The 21,007-nt window shown below is 42.7% G+C and overlaps 1 protein-coding gene across 1 annotated transcript in view; it reads right to left on the bottom strand.

Moving 5' to 3' along the window:
• Positions 1-1,402: 1,402 nt before the first annotated feature.
• Positions 1,403-21,007, bottom strand: part of LOC123515506 (sodium- and chloride-dependent glycine transporter 2-like) — a 31,375-nt gene continuing 11,770 nt past the window's right edge. The window contains exons 7-11 of the mRNA XM_045274177.1: positions 16,419-16,602; positions 5,981-6,218; positions 5,633-5,861; positions 4,061-4,173; positions 1,403-1,884 (exon numbers count right to left, since the gene is read on the bottom strand). Coding sequence (XP_045130112.1) covers positions 1,600-1,884; positions 4,061-4,173; positions 5,633-5,861; positions 5,981-6,218; positions 16,419-16,602 — 1,049 coding nt within the window. The 3' untranslated portion in view covers positions 1,403-1,599. The remainder of the gene's footprint in view (positions 1,885-4,060; positions 4,174-5,632; positions 5,862-5,980; positions 6,219-16,418; positions 16,603-21,007) is intronic.

The raw sequence follows: 21,007 nt of genomic DNA, 5'->3' as shown, positions 1-21,007 counted from the left end.
ATGCATGGAAAATTAAGGGGTGGGGAGGAAACATGGGAGAAATCTTCTTAAGTTACTCGTGATAAATTTTCTATGAAAGTACTCGCTTCCAACAGATGGCAGCACCATCGCTGTCCTCCAAACTTTAACCCACACCACAACTTCGTCTCTGTATATATTCTTCTGTATATTCCTTGGAGGTCATTTGTCTCTCTCTCAGCGGGTCTGTCTCAATCTCACTCTGCTCTCCGTGATGCCGAGCCGAGTGAGGTCGAGGAGGCCTTTCTTTGGGCGGAGTGTGGCTTGGACAACCCCAGGAGCAAGACGTGAGAGATAGTTTGATAGATAGATAGATAGAAAGACAGGCATATATATATATATATATATATATATATATATATATATATATATATATATATATATATATATATAGAGAGAGAGAGAGAGAGAGAGAGAGAGAGAGAGAGAGAGAGAGAGAGAGAGAGAGAGAGAGAGAGAGAGAGAGAGAGAGAGAGAGAGAGAGAGAGAGAGAGAGAGAGAGAGAGAGAGAGAGAGAGAGAGAGAGAGAGAGAGAGAGAGAGAGTGTGTGTGTGTGTGAGGCACAAAAGACGAAGCAGTTGGTTGGATGGGTGATTGCTGTTGCGTCACAGGTAAAGGTTGGATGAACACGATGGAAGGGTGAGTGGGCGGGTTATCTATCATGACAATACCAAGTCTCGCTACCAGCCGCTGTGCTTAGCTAAGTTACTCATCATTGCCTTCGTTATCCATGTATACCAAAGCATAACTAAGCATTAGGTCAGAGCCTCAGACATCCACTACCAAAACAGCATCCTTGTCCATCACTTTGTTGAGATTTTATTTGTAAAATAAAACAAAGGATGGACCCTGAGACCGAACGGAGTGACAGCACACAGAACGGCACAACACGGCCCCTGAGACCGTTGGTACGTAGCAGCAGCACACATCATTTGTTGATAACGTGGAAAGAAACAATAATGAGATAGTCTATGACTAATATTGCGGCAAACCATCGCCACTAGGCCAAAGCTTCTGCATCATATACCTACACGCTCCTTGTGTCAGAAGAGAGTGGAAATTCCCGCCTTTTTGGCTTGCGCGGAGACAAACAAGTATCTTGGTGGAGTTTATTGACATTCACAGAGACAATCCTCGCCTCTAGACAACGAAAGGTTAGGTTCCGCGCTAGATAAAAGAAACCGCCAGCAAACAGCCTACTTAATTGTGCAGACACTGAAGGGAAGATATCATATTTGTTGATTGATGTTTCATTAGTTTTCCTGTTGAGAGTAGGTTGAAATAAAATCTTAAATTGAGGCAAGAGATAAAAAAAAAAAAAAAAAACTGTGGTAGTAGTTATAGTGGTATTAGCAGTGGAAGTTGTGCAAGAATACTAATAATGGTAGTTCCAATAGTTGTTATATTTGTAATAGTATTATAATTAATAATTGACAGCATTAGTAGAAAAATACTAACACAACCCTCTCCTTTATAGATTACATTTGGTTCGAACCAGTGAATACTTATCCTCAACAAAGATACAGTGCAAGTTTACTTAAACAATCAATAATAACTGTACTGATGTCATGCCAAGCTCCATTAAAGGTGAAGTGTGACCACAGGAGCGTCATTGTTGACATATGCACTGTTCACCTGGCCGCGCCTCCTCTCTTGCCTTACATGAGCCGGGCAGAAGTCTGGGGTAGAGACAAGCAAATCTTTCCCGCACCCTGAGTTCGTCATTAGGGCGTAGATCATCCCCAGCGGTACCATGATGACAGAGGAGAAGAGGATGAGCCACCCGAGCACTTGTATTTCCAGCGGGAACACGTAGTCATCCCAGTAAGCTGGGACGAAGTAGATCACTGAGAACACCAGGATGACCTGAGATAAAAACATAGGACGTTATCTGAATTTTTTTGTGTGGGACGGGCATAATATTAATAATAATTGTAATAAAAGATAAAGATACCCACTCAGGTGCCTGTCCACGAATTCAAAACCAGTCGTCAAAAAGTTAAATGATAAGTCTTGAAATTTTCCTCCTGAAAGAGTTCTTCATGGGAAGGAGGAAATACAGAAACATGTGGGGAGTTCCAGAGTTTACCAGTGAAAAATATGTATGAGTAAGAGTACTGGTTAACTCTTGTATCAGAGAGACCGACAGAATAAATGAGAGAAGAAAGAAAGTCTTTTGCAGTGAGGGCACAGACGGAAGGGAGGTATGCTGTTAGCGCGATCAGTAGAGCAGTTGTCATGAAAATAGCGATAGAGATACCAAGAGATGCAACATTACGGCAGTGAGAAAGAGGCTGAAGACAGTTAGTCAGAGAAGAGGAACTGATGAGGCGATAAGCTTCTGATTCCACTCTATCGAAGAGTGGAGTATGTGTGGATCCCCCCATACATATGAATAATACATACATGGACAGATAGAGTTAACAGACGAAGTGTGGGAAAATTGGAAGAGACCACTAAGAACATTTTACTTTATAGAAGCTGTTTTTGCTAGAGAAAAGAAGTGAAGTTTTCAGTTTAAATTACATGTTAAAGACAGACCGAAGATATTCACTGAGTGTCATTATAGAAAAGAGGATAGTTGTCGGGTAGTTTGTGTCAAGTTGAAAGGAAAAGGAATTGAATTTTTGAGATATTGAACAATACCAAGTTTGCTCTGACCCAACATAAATTTTATAGACGTCGGAAGTAAGGTGTTCTTTGGCGTCCCTTCTTGATCTGTTGAATTCATATGAAGTCTATGAAGAGATGTGGAAAAGAGCAGGGGGCTATTATCAGTGTCTGAGTGGATTGAACAAGAAGTTTGGTTAAGAAGATAATTGATGAATAATAGAAGGAGAGTGGGTAATAAGACATAAGAGCGAGACAGTAAAAACCTGCCGAAACGATAATTACTCCCAGTGAGGTCTAGTAACACTGGTTCAAGGGATGCTGTGAACTTATTATTAAAGCCAGCTGTGAGTTCACTGAACGTATCCCTTTGTGTCTCACAACACAAGGGGGCAGTCACAGCCTGCCCTCTAAAGAGCAACTCTCTTCTCACACAAATCTACATGCATCTATCTACACATATATTCTTCATGCAAAATTTTAAATTGACAAAAACAAAAATTACTCCTATACCATCCTCGGACTCGTCTTCCGAGTATATTTCAATTTAACTTCTTTAGGGACAGGCACCTCAATGGGCCTTATCTTTTTATCAATTTGTCCTTAGCGAGTTTTCCTCTGACATAGAAAAAGACAACACTGAAGAACATCGCTGTTAAAAGATTTAGAAGAGCAGCAAGCATCTACCAGAGCAGCAATAAAACGGTCAGAAAGGAAACTTGAGATGAAGTTATGGAGGGAAGGATAGACGACGTAGGAGGGAAGTTTGAAAATCAAAGCTTTGTATCTCACAGTATCAAAAGCTTCCACAAAAAAAAAAATCCACAAAAATTCCTAAAAGAGGATTGCTAGTACAGTGGCCTCAGAAACCATACTGGTGATGAAATAAGAGGTTTGTGAAGTGATAAGAACCTTACTATTGAGAACAAGTGAAAAAGAATAATTTTCGAGGAGTAGGATATCATGTTATTATTACTAATTTACGTTGTAAAGAACATTAATCTAAGAAGATAAATTCACAAAATGAAGTGAAAGAGCATATTGGTTGACAAACGGTTCTCACAGGGATGTTAACTTGTGAAAGATTGAGATTATTTTTTTTTTATTTGATTCAAAGTTAACATTTTTTTATAATAGTACAACGCTTTTTTCTCTTTCAAAATTCTAAAATTTCTTGAGTGATTCTGATATTTTGAGGCCACGTGAATTACTTGGTACTGCCTTACTGAGTACAGAAGTGCAGGAGACACGTTACATATTAAACAAAGTGGCCAACACACCATGCATAAGTTGAATAGATTATTTCCTACAAACTCCGTGCACACTCTAGATTACATTGCATCTGTGTATGTGTGTGTGTGTGTGTGTGTGTGTGTGTGTGTGTGTGTGTGTGTGAAATAATACCACTTTTCCAGTGTTGAGGTGTTCTTACCAGGAGGACCAATGGAGTCACCGTGCACCAAGTCATGAGCCAGTAGGCATGCAGTGGTCTGGGGACAGCGATGCCCATGTCTTCCGTAATGTGTCGGAAAAAATTCTTAAATCCTGTAAAAAAAAAAAAGGCTGATCACTTGAGGCCTTGAACAAAGAGAAGTTCTCTCCGAAATTTATTGTTTACGTCAGTGAAACTAATGTTCTTGAGAGTTAGCACCTCACGTTGAATGGTACGTACATACTATTAGTCTAACTCAGTGCTTCCCAACCTGTGGTATGCGTACCACTAGTGGTACGCGAGGCCTTCTAGATGCTACATGAGCACGCTCGGGATCATTTCAGATCTTTTTGTTAAAGTACATCAATTAATTTCTCAGAAAGTAATTATTGCTTTACACAAGATAATCTGGCATCGATTAGCAGGTTGAGAAAAGGGAGATGCATCCCTCGCACTATAGTGAGTTGTGTTCATTGTTGAGAGTTTATTTGTGTGCTCTAATTGTGAATAAATTGATATTTGCAGGAATTCAATTTTTTTGGAACCAGGTGGTACGCGGGAACTTTACGGTACCCTCAAGTGGCACTTGCATTAGAAAATGTTGGGAATCACTGCTCCAATTAATAACTCATTGAAAAACTCCGCAGTTTAGCTTTTATAGATTTAACAATTATATATAACTATCAAATACATTACTAATTATAGAGCAAATGTTCAAATATTGGTAGTAAATTCTAATCGTACTTCTCTCTCTCTCTCTCTCTCTCTCTCTCTCTCTCTCTCTCTCTCTCTCTCTCTCTCAGCATTGTTGTCATATGATAGAAAAGCTATTTTTGTTGTAAAAGTAAAAAAAAAAGCAACAAAAACAAAAGTTCCCAGTAGTAGATATGAGTGTTGTTCTCTTAAACTTAGAGCATCATCGGTTCACATGATGACTAAATCTGAGATAAAATCTTCTGCGAACAAAACCACGATAGTCGAAGTTTACAAAAACCGTCACCAACTAAATTTGTACCAGGAGATCCAAGAAAACTAACTTGTGTTGCTTTATTGATTGAATGATTGAATTAAAAAGAGATACGGCGCCTCTTCATTACATTTGCAATGATTAAACCGTAGTGAAAGTGATGTGGTTGGTAATGAGTAATGACCTAGTGAAAAGTCACTGAAGATGAGACCTATTGAAGAGGATATAAAGCTAATTGTGAAGTGAAGCGCTACAAATCAAGAAGGCTGATATTTGAATGAATTAATTTCAAATGAAGGGACACTGACTTCAACTCAGAAAATTACAACTACTTCAAGCTTACCCTATATCATGAATTTGTTTTCCTTTGTTTCATATTAAGTCTGAAGTGAAACTCTTTCAAGAAAATCAAGCGTAAAAAATCAAGAAAGTCCGGGAAAAACGAAAAATTATGTGGAAACAACTTGGAAAACTCAACTGTTGTGCCTTGTGTGCACGCACCGAGGGCAACCATGGATGGGCCTGCTGCTGAATGTCACCAGATGACACACACACACACACACACACACACACACACACACACACACACACACACACACACACACCATAGATATATTGGACTGCCACGATCTCGGTTATCGACAGAATGATGACGGAAAGGCCGGAGGAGTAGAAGAAGAAGAGTTCAAACATGTACACGCCGCCCTCTAGACACATAGTGAGGCCCATGAAGAAGAGTAGCAGACACGTCACGCCCATCACCAGCGGCTTCCGTGACCTCAGGGACTGGAATTGGTCTAAAATAGCCGTGGTCACAGTCTCCACCATCGTGAACTGTGAGGGAATAGGAGAAAAATGTGTTACTCTCTGTGTGTGCGAGTGTGTGTGGGTGGGTGGGTCGGTGGGTGTGTGAGTGTGCCTTATGAGTCACTAGTTGCCGCAAAGCTGCTCACTTGGGAGTCAAGGCCGAGGGTGATGAGCATGGCGAAGAAAAGCAGGGACCAGAGGGGCGCCACAGGCATGCGCGTCACGGCGGCAGGGTACACCACGAAGGCCAGGCCAGACCCTGACGACACCACGTCCTTAACCTCCACGCCCAGTTCATGAGCCAGAAATCCCAGGATGCTGAAGATGACGAAACCAGCGAACACCGATGTCGAGCAGTTGGCCAATGAGATCACGATGGCGTCTCTGAGGGTGGAAGTTTGTTGGTGGGCCGGAAGTAGGATGTTAAGTGTTAGTGGTGTAAATTCTACAACTCCCTGCCTGCTCCTCTATTTCCTCTTCCTATGACTTGAACTCTTTCAAGGGAAGGGTATCAACAAATTTATCAAGAATTCAACTTTGGAAAATTCATTTGGCTGTTCTCTTTAGGGACTGGTGCCTGTGTTTTTTTTTTTTTTTTTCCTTTTCGGTATCCATCTCTACAGTACCACAGTCACTCTTGCACACACTCAAAATTCTAAGTAGAAAATACTCTCCACACATTTGCTGTGTTTTGCTTTGTTTTGGGACAAATCAACGTGAAGTATTGTCGCCTGGTTGGGGCTCTTCCTCCCTCCCTCCCTACCCGGCTTGTCCTGCTCTGGAGTGGTGACGCGTGGCATTAAGTGATAATTATTTGTGCACAATGCACCTATACTGTCAAAGCCTTACAGGAAACACTCAACAAATGGCAGATTAAATTTTCGAAGGAAAAGTACAGGTTACACATAAACGCCATGGTTGTGTGTGTTACTCGCTGTAACTGTCACCAGTCACTACCTGACCTACCACCCAACAGTTTTTGTGTTAACACCAAAGTGATGAGCGTCGTGAATCGGCTGAGTGCCATGGTGTGTCGCTCAGTGCCCTGGTGTGTCTCACAGCTAGGGTGCAGACTGTAGAGGTCTCTCACATTCAGCAACATTGAGTACTCGGTCATGATATTCTTGCGGTGACATTGATGACATGGTATTCATTCTGTGATGGGAGTGCAGCTCAAGACAGTGTCGTCCGGATGACAACACAAAGCCCGCCATCAGTACACAAGTAGGGTACAGAGACATCAAAGAGACAAAATTCAAGGAACAAAACGCAAATCGACATCACCTACACGGCACATCGTATTATTTAATGGGATGTTTCGGGATTAATCGTCAGGAAGCGGATGAGTGGCCACACGTGTTTAAAATTAGCACTGAACAACCACTGTATTGGTGCGCTACATGTGTGTTGTCTTCACTCACACGCACACACAAAGAAATAATTAGTTTTATTGCTGTTTTCTGTAAGACTTTGACTTGGTATACACAAACACACACACACACACACACACACACACACACACACACACACACACACACACACACACACACACATACACACACACCAAAAACATAATTTAATGCCCCTGGCACTGCTCGAGTACTTATCTAGCTAAGGAGGAGAGGGGGGTGGCGGGGTGTAAGGTAAGATCAGGCTTACTAAAGGGAATAGTTTCTGCTGGACACAACTTTACGTTAGTCTATCAGCAAAACATACCATATGTGTATAGAATATCTTCGACTTCAAATTACTTGACCTTCAGATCTCGAAACATGTCCCTTAGCTCGAGGAAAACACCCTGTATTCATGTACGGTCCTGGACGTGGCTAAAAGCTGTGCCCCTTACTAAGATGTTCATGATTTTTAAAATTTCATTTATTTCCCCCAGACTGAGATTCCCACAGGGGAAATCTGGCCCAGAATAGATATCCCCAAAGGTGAATTTTGACCTAGGATAATATTCCCCCCTTCCTGACCAATATCCACCCCCCTCAAACTTCTACCCAAACCACCTAAGCCTCTCAATACAGTTATTCGATCATGAGACATGGTATTCAAACATTATGGAAAAAGTCAACAACAGGCGACAGGTAAGGCTGCTTCGTTCTGATTGAATCATGGTCTGGAAAAATATGGTGTTTGTCCCCATTTAAACAGTTTTTTCTTTTTTGTAGAGAATGATCCATGATCATACCAATATTCCTCGTTATAGCACTGACACTGCTAGTTTCTTATTCGTTCATATTCTGTTTATGTTTCGATTGGAGGATGTAACTGTGTCTACTGATGGGGAAGACCCTCATCCAGATAAGAAATCAAGGTTAGCATAGTACCAGATTACGCCAAACGTAAGCGTAGCAGCAGTCGTATTGCCTGCCTACTAACATTAATTTCAACATAACGCCCGAGGCAAACTGGCAAATCACTTATGCCTAACAGTATAGTGATTCGATCATCACGAGACAGGGACTAAAGCATTATAATAAAAGATATACTGGTAGAGATAAAACAACTGGAAAAATAACTGCCAAATATATGTTGAAGGCATTAAAGAACTTCCAGTGATGTCCCTGACCTGAGCTAGATGCGAGGCATGACCGCAACTGGATCTACTTCCCTTATCACTGTTTTGTGCAATAAAGCACCTGGAAGTGACTCTTTCATTTTGTGTCACTTATAAACAATAAAACATAAGAAAAGAGGGAAGCTGCAAGAGGCCGCCAGGCCTACACGTGAAAGACCCTGTATGATTAAAGCTACCTAATTTCATCTATCATCCCCATTCATAAATTTATCTAATCTTTTAATGCTCCCTATTGACTCAGCTCTGACTACATGACCACTGAGTCCGTTCCACTCATCAACCACTCTGTTTGAAAACCAGTTTCTTCCCATTTCTCTCCTGAACCTGAATTTTTCAAGTTTAAACACATTATTTCTGGTTCTGTCCCCACTACTGATCCTAAGAACTTTGCTCATGCCCCCTTTCTTAAAATCCTTATACCACTTAAATAAACACTTCTATCAGGTCTCCTCTTAACCTACGTTTCTCTAAGGAATGCAGCTTGAGTTCCTTCAGTCTCGCTTCATAGAGAATATCCCTCATCCAGTGTATCTTTTTGACATCCTCCTTTGCACTGACTCCAATAGAACTATATCCTTTCTATAATGTGGGGACCAGAATTGTACCACATGGTCAAGATGTGGTCCGACCAGCGCCAAGTATAATCTTAGTATTACTTCGGAACTTCTGCTTTTAGCACTTCTAAAAATTAATCCTAGTACCCTGTTCGCCATATTTCATGCCTCAATACATTGTCTCCTTTGACTGAGATCGGAACTGACCATGACTCCTATATCTTTCTCATACTTGGAACTTCCTAGTGCTTCGTTATTTATCGTGTACATAATATTGTGTGGATTATCTCTACCTACGCTCAGTACCCTGCACTTGTTAATATTGAACTGTATTTGCCATTTATCTCTCCATTCTTTCATCCTATCCAAATCTGCTTGTAAGGCAATGGCATCCGAATTGGACTTAATTAATTTACCTATCTTCGTGTCGTCTGAAAATTTACTTATGTCACTGCTAATTCCACTATCCAAGTCATTAATGTTTATTAAAAATAATAATGGCCCTAAAACTAAATCCAACTAATTATTTGACCCCACTGAGAATTAGATCCATTAATTACTATCCTCTGTCGCCTATCGCCTAACCACGCTTTAATCCAGCCTAATATTCTACTCCCTATGCCGTGCGCTCTAACCTTTCTCGTCCTTCCCTACCTTTATTCTTGTCTCTTTTCCTTCTCTATAGTGCTATATGACCTATGTTGTCCTTGTCACATTGACCTACGTCATAAGCATTACATTACATTACATCACTTGCACTTGGTGACTTGAAAATGATGGTGTGGTTACTATTCTGTGAGGAAGTGAAATGGCCAAGAGGAATTATATCAGATGTCAGTAATTTTCCCCGGGGAAAAACAGCCAGGACAAATTTTCCCAGAGGGAGTGGGAAATTTAACCTAGGCTACTTTTCATGGAGGAAACTACAGTCAGGGAGCGAATTTTTTCTGCTAAATCGGGTCAGCCATAGTCAACAGTCGCTTTCTTCTTTTCTACAATGGCTCCCAGTGATAAGACTAATTCCAACAAAGTAAAAGTTTAAATATTAAATAAACACACCAATCTGTTAAAAGGTCAAGGAAATTTCAATACACAACCAATAGACACACAATATATATCAAAGAAGTGAGCGGCCGAGACTCTTGCCCTCACAATGTACCTGGGGATGAGACTCCCCGCCTGTGGTTATCGGTGCTAATCTCTTCACACATACCCGCTCTGTATACTTCCTTCATAATCCTCATCACAATTTCATCAACAAAGCCTTCATCATACCTCGCATTTTCCGTCTCTCTTCTTGCTGGCTTCCCGCTTTCTCTTCTCAAATATTTATAGGTAGCATGTCATAACTGTTAAATAGATGTTTGTAATCTGAATTTAGGTATGAAAAAAAAGGATGCCTCTAAGTCAGGTTACAATTTTATTGTATTATACTTGTACCAATCCACCAGTCTTATGTGAGAAGGGTAAAGACACATTGACTTTTTTTTCTTTAAGGGTAAAACTAGCCACGGTAAAAAGAAAAAAGAGAAGAAAACATAACTCTTATTGCCAGTTCCCATACAAAAGGTAGGTAGGTAGGTAAGAAGAAAAAAAATTTGGTAAGTTTTGAAATCTTCTCCTTGAAAGGGTCCTGATCATAGGAAGGAGGAAATACAGGAGCAAGCAGGGAGCTCCAGAGCTTGTTAGAGAAAAGGATGAATGACAGAATAATGGTTAACTCTTGCATCAAAGAGTTGGACAAAAATAGGAATGAGAGAAAGAATTAAATCTTCTGCAGCAAGGCCACTGGAGGAGAGTAGGCATGGAGTTTACAACATCAGAAGAGCAATTAGCTTGAAAATAGCGTTAGAAGACAGCAAGAGATGCAACACTGTAGCTATGAGAAAGAGGCTAAAAAGAGTCGGTCAATGGAGAAGAGCTGACAAAGGGCAAAGCTTTCGATTTTACCCTGTCTTAAAGAGCTGCATGAGTGAAGCTTGCGGTGTGGGGTAGCCGTCTGTAGACGACACCCTAAGGAAAGGAAGGTTCTGAAGGAAACTAGGGATGGCCGTAGCTGACTGTATTGCAACTGGACAAACGGGAAACAGCCGTGGCAAACCTCGAGAGCGTACCTACCTTAAAAGGACACCAGCCAGACTGAAGCTTGCATGGATTGTCAGACGCACAATATTTGGGAGGTACAAGGGAAACGAACATATTACAAATTACATATCCACACCTCCCTCCCCTATCACGCTCCTACTACTGGCTCGAGAGGAACTTTTTTCCTTGAACCGCTGGGAACGGCGTGGGGCAACTGGGGAGTAAGTGAATGAGACTGACTTTTCCCGTCTGAGCAAGAGACCACAGGGCTGTCGGGTAGGAGGGTCGTCACTGTGAGGTGTCACTTGGCATAGGAGCCGGTGGTTGCAACGCTACACACGTCCAGTAGGGAGACGTACTTCATAGTCCCTGTTCCTGCTACTAACCATGACCACGCCAACCTTGTCCCCAGCGAAGAGACACCGTGTTCTGAATGAGTACTGTGCCTCCGATGTTCAGCTTGGGTAGGGGCCGTGCGTGCTGGTTATAGTGAGCCTGCACCTGGGCAGCTTGAGGGCAACGCGACTGTCACAATCCTCTGTCTTTTTTCTATACAGTAGAGGAAACTGGCCAAGGGCAACAAAAGATTAAAGAAAAAGCCCCATTAGGTTGCCAGTTCCCTTAAAGATCATAGGAGTTATCCAGAATTGATGTACAATTATCTTGAAACCTCCCTCTTAAAAGAAGTCAAGTTGTAGGAAGATGGAAATACAGAAGCAAGTAGGGAGTTTCAGAGTTTAATAGAGAAAGATTTGAATGATTGAGAATACTGGTTAACTCTTGCATTAGGGTGTTGGACATAATAGGGATGAGTGGAAGAAGGAAGCCTTGTTCAACGAGGCCGCAGGAAGACTATTCCATACATGGGCAGATAAGGCCCTTGTACAGAGTTAACAGTTAGAGGTGTGAAAAAAACTGGCGGAGACGCCTCAGAACGCTTAACTTCATAGAAGCCGGTTTAGCAAGAGATGAGATGTGAAGTTTCCAGGTAAGATTACGAGTAAAGGGCAAACGAAGGATAATCAGTGTGGAAGAGGGACACTTGAGTGTCATTGAAAAAGAGGGGATAGTTGTCTGGAACGTTATATCGAGTTGATAAATGGAGGAATTGAGTTTTTGAGGCACTGAACACTACTAAATTTTCTCTGCTCCAATCAGAAATCTTAGAAAGATCAGAAGTCAGGCGTTCTGTGGCATCCCTGCGTGATCTGTTGACTTCCTGCCAGTCCGCAGAAAAGAATTCTGGAAGGGCAGGGACGTAGGAGCAAAGAGCGTGGCCTTAGAGGTGTTGCGCAGAGTATCTTCCTCTATAGTTGGGAGCGTTACAGAGCTCCAGGAGACTTCTGGTGAGCTCTTCTGTGTCAATGTTGCCAGAGGGGGCTGTCTTCAGGATGAGATGCTTCATCACCGTGATCGTTAGACTGGGGGTAGTACAGTGATGTCACTAAGTAGTGGACTCGCCAGCGTTCCATGAATTTCCCAAAATCAACGCTGACGAACTAGGCCCCGCCATAGGTATGGAGACGAAGGGGGACAACCACTTCCCGAAGTAGTGGCAGAACATCTGGATGGTATGAGAGGCAGTGGTGTCTATAATACATGGGACAGGCACAGGCAATCTGGAAAATCTGTCTCCAATGACGAGGAAAGACTTCTCAGTGACTATGAAGAAGTCTGCAGAGACGGTATGGAGGGGATGTCGTCGCACTTCACGGGTTCCTGTTGTTGGCTTTGCAGCAGTACTTTGCAGCAATATCAGAGCAGATGCCAGGCCAGAAAACGGTCTGCTTCACCCAATAGCGTGTGACTCCCACACCCCAATGGCTGTTGTAGAGATGAGCGAGGGGGCTGTGGCACAGAGCAGCAGAAACCACAATCCTCTGGCCATAGAGAACCAGCTTCACGTCCGCTTAGAAGTGATCGCTGAGCCTCCAGTATGGGAAGAAGGAGCGGTGTAAGTCATGCTGGTTGGACGGGAATCCGAACGTCACATAGGCGGAAAGGCAGGCATACGCCGGGTCCTCACTTGCTGCTGCTCAGAATTTCTGGAGAGTCCTGTCAACATGATAGTGTGGTGCGTCTCAGTTGGAGCATTCAGGGTTGGCAGCTACGATGGCACCGTGGCACAATTCTCCATCCCCTGCAGTGCAATGTCACCGTGGTGGCAGTAGGCGTCACGAGTACCCGCAAACCTCATGGGTCCCCTGCAGTGCCTGATTCTGTCGAACGGGGTGATGAACGTCGTAGAGTGACGGTCCTCATTGAGTTCCAACTGCCAATATCTGCATAAAGCGTGCACTATTGTGAAGTAACCAGCTAACCCTGCGTACGGCGGCAAAAGGCGTTGACGCTGGTTGAGCTGGACAAAAAACTTGAATGTTAAGCTTCGTGAGGTCCAACGTGATGCGAACTCCTTTGTCCTTGGCTATGACGACCAATGGGTGGTACCAGGCAGACTGCTCGTTTCTGGTAGGCTCAATTATCTCTTGATGCACCATGGAGTCCAGCTCATTCTTGACTTGCTGCTGAAATGCGAAAGGGATATTTCATAGTGTGTGAATGGCTCCTTCAGGTGGATTTTCATAGGTAGGGCAACCATGAGTTTCAGGGGAACCTTCTTCAGATTCTCCTTGAAGAGTAGCACGTCTTGAAACTCTTGGGAATACGTAGGATACCGAGTTGTCGCTAGCCAATAACAGTGACTTCCGCATCGGTGTCTGGTAGCATTTGGAGGTGGGAAGTGGATCCTCCGTGCGTCAGGTAAATGCACACAGGCTTAGGAGTCATGGCATCAAGCACTGGACTGTGAGTGACACGGCAGCAGGAACTCTTCTTTTGCGCCTGAGTGCGTGAAGTGTCCTGGCCGTGTGTCATCTTTTTCGGTCAGCAATACTTTTCATAATGTCCTATCTTCATACAGACGCGACACAAGGCGTCCTTGGCAGGGCACTTGGCAGTCACTGCCCAGTGGCTTTGCGGCCGCAATTGTTACAGCTGCCATCAGTAGCAGGGCACAAACAGGGCTGGGTGCATGTCGGTGGGAGCAACACTGGCAGAGATGGATCGCCTCGGAGGCCAGGGGCTTCCCTTGCCGTTCTTAAGGCGAACGCTGAAGTGAGGAAACTGCTTTTTCCCGTCGATTCCCCTGCTTGTTAGCAGAGACGGAACGCAGCTGACTTTGTGACGACTGCATGGCGGATACTGTACTCCGGGTAGCAGGTAACCAGATCTTGGAGAGGTACACTTGTGTCCATAGAGATAAAGCGTTGAACTAGTTCCTTCTCTCTCCTGCCTTAAACAAAACCATCTTCACTTGGGTCTTGATATAAGTGACTGAGTCGCCTTAGCAAAGATCATCTTCCTCAGCTAAGTATATCAGGCAAACATAGAAGTCAGAAAAAGACTCTTCAACGGCCTGCTCGCAGCACAGGAGTTCACGGCAGCGTAGAGCTTCGTTTTGTTTTGTTGAGATACTTTCGTGTATATTAGAAGTTAACTACAGATTCATTTTCCTGAGGGTATTTATCGGTAATAAAAATTGGTGTTGTAATCAATGAATTTAGCTTAAATGTAATGCCAATAGGCTACTATATATATATATATATATATATATATATATATATATATATATATATATATATATATATATATATATATCTTATTAGTATACAAAATTGTTTTTAAAATCATACAACGTGCAAGTAAATGTGTTCTAACTAAATATGATGCAAAGAAGTTATGCATTCAAATTCATTTTCTCGAGTTTGTGAGGCAGAATTTTGAATATCATTGCCGAAGTATGCAGTGGTACCATTCACCAAGCTTATCATACCATGTACTTTTTTATACAATGTACTTTACGAAAGGAGGAAACTTAATCGCGTAAGGTCATAGCATATTATACTTGCAGTAATTGCTTATAAATCATCCTTCATTTATATAGTTCTAAGGATGTTTTCAAAGGTTGTTTATGAGATCACTGTTAGTAATACGCCAGGGGAGGAGCCAAGGATCCTATATGGATATACGAATTCAATGAGCGGACTGGAAGAATTAATTATGGAATGTAGCTTTTAAAAGATTGCGCGCGGGTCGCAGGTAGTAAGCGGGTGAGGGATAGGGGGGTCCCTCAACGGGGGAGGATCAGCGCCGTTACTAGATTCAGTCAGTCAGTCACAGGAAGGAACGCAAGCTACAGCAGCCATCGTCCGCCTCCGCCTGAGCCACACCACACTCGGTGCTCAATTGCACTGCCTACGTCTGTCTTGTGACCACTTCTGCCTTTGGTGTGGGCCTACCCCTGAGGCCATGGAACATTTCCTACTCCAATGCCACGCTTCCACTTTCACCATACTGCAGTACGCTTACGGTTCTCCGCCCTGGCCATCACAACACTCGACCTGCCCACCCTTCAGGCAGCCTCAGGCTTCCACCCCTCCCAGCAACCTGAAGTCCTTCGCCTTACTTGTGCCTTCCTGAGGAAGACCGGCCAGCTACCACGCCTGTGATACCCAAACAGGACTACCCCAAGGGTCATAAGGATCCAACTGTTAAGGCCACGAAGTACTATGGATCCGTATGAGCCCTGGGGTAGTCCTGTGTGGGTATCACAGGTGTGGTAGCTGGCCTGTCTTCCTCAAGAAGGCACAAGTAAGGCGAAGGACAGCAGGTTGCCGGGACGGGTGGACGCCTGAGGCCACCAGGAGTGTGGGCATTTCTAGTGTTATGATGGCCAAGGCGGAGAGCCAGGAGCGTATTGCAGTATGGTGAGAGGGGAAACGTGGGCATTGAAGCGGAAAATGTTCCATGGCCTCAGGGATAGTCCTACACCAACGCCAGAAGGGGTCAGGAAACGGACGTAGACGGTGCAAGTGAGCATCGAGTATGGTGTGGCCCAGGCGGAGGCGGCAGAAAACGCATATATATATATATATATATATATATATATATATATATATATATATATATATATATATATATATATATATATATATATATATATATATATCATTTATTTATTTATTTATTTATTTATTAACATGTTTTATTTGCCTTATAAGTTAATAACCACGAGAGAATGCAGGAAAAAATAAGAGGAAAAAGGAAGGAGCCTAACCGAAGGATGACTGCCGAGGAACCTGTATATAGCAGGAATTACTTTATCCTTCTCTGTGGCTTCTATCGAACTAGCAATGATCAGGCACGCGACACATGCTGAGGAAATAGAACGTTTTGGTTAGAGAGGTAAGATAGCAAAATCCGGCAGAGTGGCGTGGTATAAGGCTGGTGGTGAGAACCAAGGTTGGTGAGAACGATGTGCTCTGCAATCCACGTACCAGACCGTGATTTGTAAATCCTCACCTCATGCAGTTGTTTTTATATTTGTTGTACGAAGCCAGAGTGATGAGCCCGCCAAAGGAAGGCCCAAGAGAATAAAAAATTTGAATTGCAGCGTCACTCCACACCTCTGAGTCCGCCAGGCGTGACAAGTCAGGTTTCAGAAGGTAGTAATCTATTCCCAGGCTGGCTCCCTCAAGCGTGATACCTGTTGGCACAATGAGATTCCAGCAGTTAATAATCAGTTGTCAAAATACATCTGTCACAAAGTAGATATATACTGAATAAGCACAATGCGTGTTTTTTGCGCCGAATCAATAAATAATTACCTGATTCCCACATTAATTAGACAATGTATTTTCAAAATGAAACATACTGTACAAGCATGCACACATTCTACGTGGCTTCACGAGGTATTCCGTGAAAAGCTATACACCTCACTGAGTAGTGAGGTGAAGGACAACTTTATATTATACGTTCTTACAATGGTATTTCCTCTTGGTATGGAAGAATGTACTGCTTGATCATGTGTGTCGAGAAGAATAAGTTTCTATAATCAGAATATGATCAAAATATACGTACAGCGATGTACCGGAAATAACACCATCATAGCAATAACGCGCGGTATGAGTATGGATCTGATGGGGTCCCTCATAATGTTCTCAAAAAGTGTGGCCAGGTAAGGTGCAACCACAGAAGCAAACTCTTTCAACTCTGTCTATCGACCTCGATCTTTCCTTCTTGCAAGAAGTTTTTCAACATTCAGCCTGTTCCTAAAGAGGGTGACCTTTTTAATCCCTCAGACGACTGCCATATAGCTTTAATCTCGTCTTTGTCTTATATATCCTCACTTTATTATCTTATATCTGATGGCCAGTATGGCTTCCATCAAGGAAGCTCTACTGGTGATTTTCTGGCTTTCCTTTTTTTTATCTTATTTTTTTTTTATGCACGAGGGGCAACTGGCCTAAGGCAACAACAAAAAAAAAAAAAAAAAACGCCCACTGGGTTGCCAGTACCCTTAAAGGTCAAGTGAGTTATCCCAAATTCAGGGACAAATGTCTTGTAACTTCCCTCTTAAAAGAAGTTAAATCGTGGAAAGATGGAAATACAGAAGCAGGGTGGGAGTTCCAGAGTTTACCAGAGAAAGTTATGAATGATATAGAGTACTGGTTAACTCTTCTATTAGAGAGTTCGACAAAATATGGGTAAGAGAAAGAAGAAATCCTTAAGAAGCGAGGCCGCAGGAAAAGGGGAGGCAAGCAATGAGCATGAAAATAGCGATAAAAGATAGCAAGAGATGCAACATTCCGGCGGTGAGAAAGAGGCTGAAGACAGTCAGAGAAGAAGAGTTGAGTTGAAGAGTCACTGAGCCTTCGTCACCCTCATTTAGAAATTTCGGTGAAACTTTTCTATTGCGTTAGACATATCAAAGACCTTTTGATAGAGTCTGGCAGAAAGATTTCATTTGAAAACTGCGCTCCTACGGTTTTCTCCTTCTCTCCCTTTTCGACCGTTCTATTGCAGCAGTGATAGATGGTCACTGTTCTTCTCCTAAATCTATTAACAGTGGTGTTCCTTAGGGTTCTGTCCTGTCACCCAATCTTTCTGTTATTATTAATGATCTCAACCAAACTTCTTGCCCTATCCACTCTTACGCTGATGATACCATCCTACATCTTTCCAGAGATGACCAACCCTTCATGAAGTCAACAGATCATGCAGATCTGTTGACTTCTGATCTTTCTAAGATTTCTGATTACGGCAGAGAAAACTTAGGGTGTGTTCAATGTCTCAGAATTTTGATTCTTTCATCTATCAACTTGACACAACCTTTTAGACAACTATTCCTTCTTTTCAGTGATACTCAGCTGTCCCCCTCTTCCACAATGAATACCCTCGGTCTGTCCTTTACTCATAATCTAACCTGGAAACTTCACATTTTATCTCATGCTAAAACAGCTTCTATAAAGTTAGGCATTCTGAGGCGTGTCCATCAGTTTTTCTCGCCTCTCTAACTGCTAACTCTGTACAAGGGCCTTATTCATCCCTGTATGGAGTACTTTTTGCGTGTTTGCGTGGGTTCTACTCACACAGTTTTATTAGATAAGGTGAAATCAAAATTTTTTCGTCTCATCAATTTCCCTTCTCTGACTGACTGTCTTCAGCCTCTTTCTCACCGCCTGAATTTTGCATTTCTACTGCTATTTTCATGCTTAATGCTTCTCACCGCTATTTTGTCCAACTCGCTAATGGAAGAGTCAAGTAGTACTCTGTCATTCATAGCTTTCTCTAGTAAAGGCCTGATCTCTCAACCTGCTTCTGTATTTCCATCTTCCTACGACTTGACTTCTTTTAAGATGGAGGTTTCCAGACATTTGTCCCTTTCTTTCGGCTGACACTTTGACCTGTAAGGAGACTGGAAATTAAGTAGCTCTCTCTTTATTTTTCGTTGGTCTTGGCCAGTTTTCCATTTTACATAAGAAAAAATGTGAGGCTTTACGAGGCTGGTACAAGGATTTACAATGTTGAAGTGAATCTTTCTTAGCAAACTATACGTGGCTTCATTTTTATATTCATTATATAGCACATACAATGATAATAGTAAAAAAGCAAATCAATAGATTAGTTATAAAGTAGAAGAAAATAGATAATTAAAGAGATATAGATCATTTGAGAGGGAATGACGTATTGTTCATAGTTGCCATGCGTGGAAATAATGATAAATAGATAAACGAGTTGATAAATCAAGTGTTGCTTAATTTAATAATAATAATAATAATAATAATAATAATAATAATAATAATAATAATAATAATAATGATAATAATAATATACCGTTTATTAGGAATTGCAGTACATACATACTGAAAATATACTTATGGGGATTGGGACGTCATAAGATTAGTACATTAGCATAGTAGTTCATGGTTGTGGGGATCGCATTGTGTTGGTAATGGTCGGTTCGAAGGGCCCTTATGGGCGTAACCACATTGTTGTGACGTGTGGCGTGGGTTAGTCAGGGGGCGTTTGGGAGAAAGAGATGTCGAACCTGCAGCAGCAGCAGCAGGCCTATACCCAACCTGATGAGGACCTCTCAGTGTCTGGCAAACAGTCTGGGGAGGCTCAGGGTGATTAGGGTGTGTTCATAATTAGTGTAGGCAGGGCCAAGGATGATCCTGCATACCATCTTTTGCACAACTTCCAGTTGTTGCTGTTAAGTGGAGGTGAGGGAGGAAGACCACATTGGTAAGGGCAGAATAAAGATGAGGTATATCCTCTTTAACTCATCAGTTTGTGTGCCCTGTGACTTAAGTCTGAGCAGCATGTAGGGTCTGTAGGCCGCCGACCTCACTGCGGCGGGAACGTGCAGCTTTCATGTCAGCTGGTCGTCTACTGTGATCCCGAGCAGCTTGGTTGAGCGAACCACTTGGAGGAGATGAAGGCCCAGGGAGAGCTGGGGGGGCGGGGGACTTTGCCGATGAGGTGGAGACATGCATTTGGTGTGGTTGATTGTCATCCTGCTCTCCACCGACCATTCCTGTAGGTTGTTCAGTGCTGTTTGAAGTGCTGCATAGTCTGGGTTTTTGTTGTCGATTGGCGCACCCACGGTGCAGTCATCCACGTACTTCCAGCGATGAGGGGTATTTGACAGAGCTTCATTAATCAGTATCAGGAAACAGAGTGAATCCATCTTGGTGCCCTGAGAGACTGCACACGTTAGCTGTTTGTAAGATGATGTGTGTTTCTGAAAACGCACAGCTAGTCGTCGTCCCGTGAGGAAGTCAGCCAGCCATGCTGTCAGGTGAGAGGGAAGACCCAGACTGATGGCTTTGTTGATGCCATCAGTGTTGTCAACCAGATCAAAAGTTTCCTAAAGTCCACAAAAGCGACTGCTAGAGAGGTGTTTCGTTTATCTAGGTGACTGTGAATGAAGTCAAGGAAGCTGATTAGGTAGTGAGAGGTGGAGGTGGCTGTGATGTTGCCAAATTGCTGAATGTTTAAGGAGTTATTAATTTTGTTGTATGCCCAGTCGAACAAAAAGTCTTCACAAATGTGGCTAGGGATGGGTGTGATAGCGACTGGCCTGAGGTCATTTAGTGACTGCGAACTGGGAGTTTTAGGAATGGGTGTGACAAATGATGTTTTCCAGTCAGCGGGGCATGAAGGGTGAGAGAGAGAGATGCATTTATTATTGAGCAAAGAGGAGTGGCTAGCTCTGGAGCAAATTCTTTGTAAATCTTTGGGTAGATAAGTAGGAGTGGTGGACCAAGGCTTGAGTTGAAGAATTCTCTTGTAAACATCCATCACCTGGACAGTGGGAGGAGGAAAGGGAGTGGGGAGGTAGGCAGGGAGATTAGAGGAGTGGAGGGGTGGGAAGGTTTGATAGATGATAGGAAAATAAGAGTTTATCTCGTCCACCGCTACGTCAGTGGGGAGTTGTGAGGTACATGGAAGAGGAGAGGACTGTTTTTTGTAGACCGCAGAAATCCGTAATCATCTCATACCATTGTCTGTTGTTGGTAAGTTTGAATTGGTGAATTTTGTTTGGATAATGACTTGCTTTCGCTATCTTTATCTTCTGTATCACTTTTTTCTTTAGTTTCCTGTAC

The sequence above is a fragment of the Portunus trituberculatus genome, chromosome 39, assembly GCF_017591435.1.
Source record: "Portunus trituberculatus isolate SZX2019 chromosome 39, ASM1759143v1, whole genome shotgun sequence".
Classification (NCBI taxonomy): domain Eukaryota; kingdom Metazoa; phylum Arthropoda; class Malacostraca; order Decapoda; family Portunidae; genus Portunus; species Portunus trituberculatus.
This window is presented reverse-complemented; position numbering and strand designations above follow the sequence as displayed.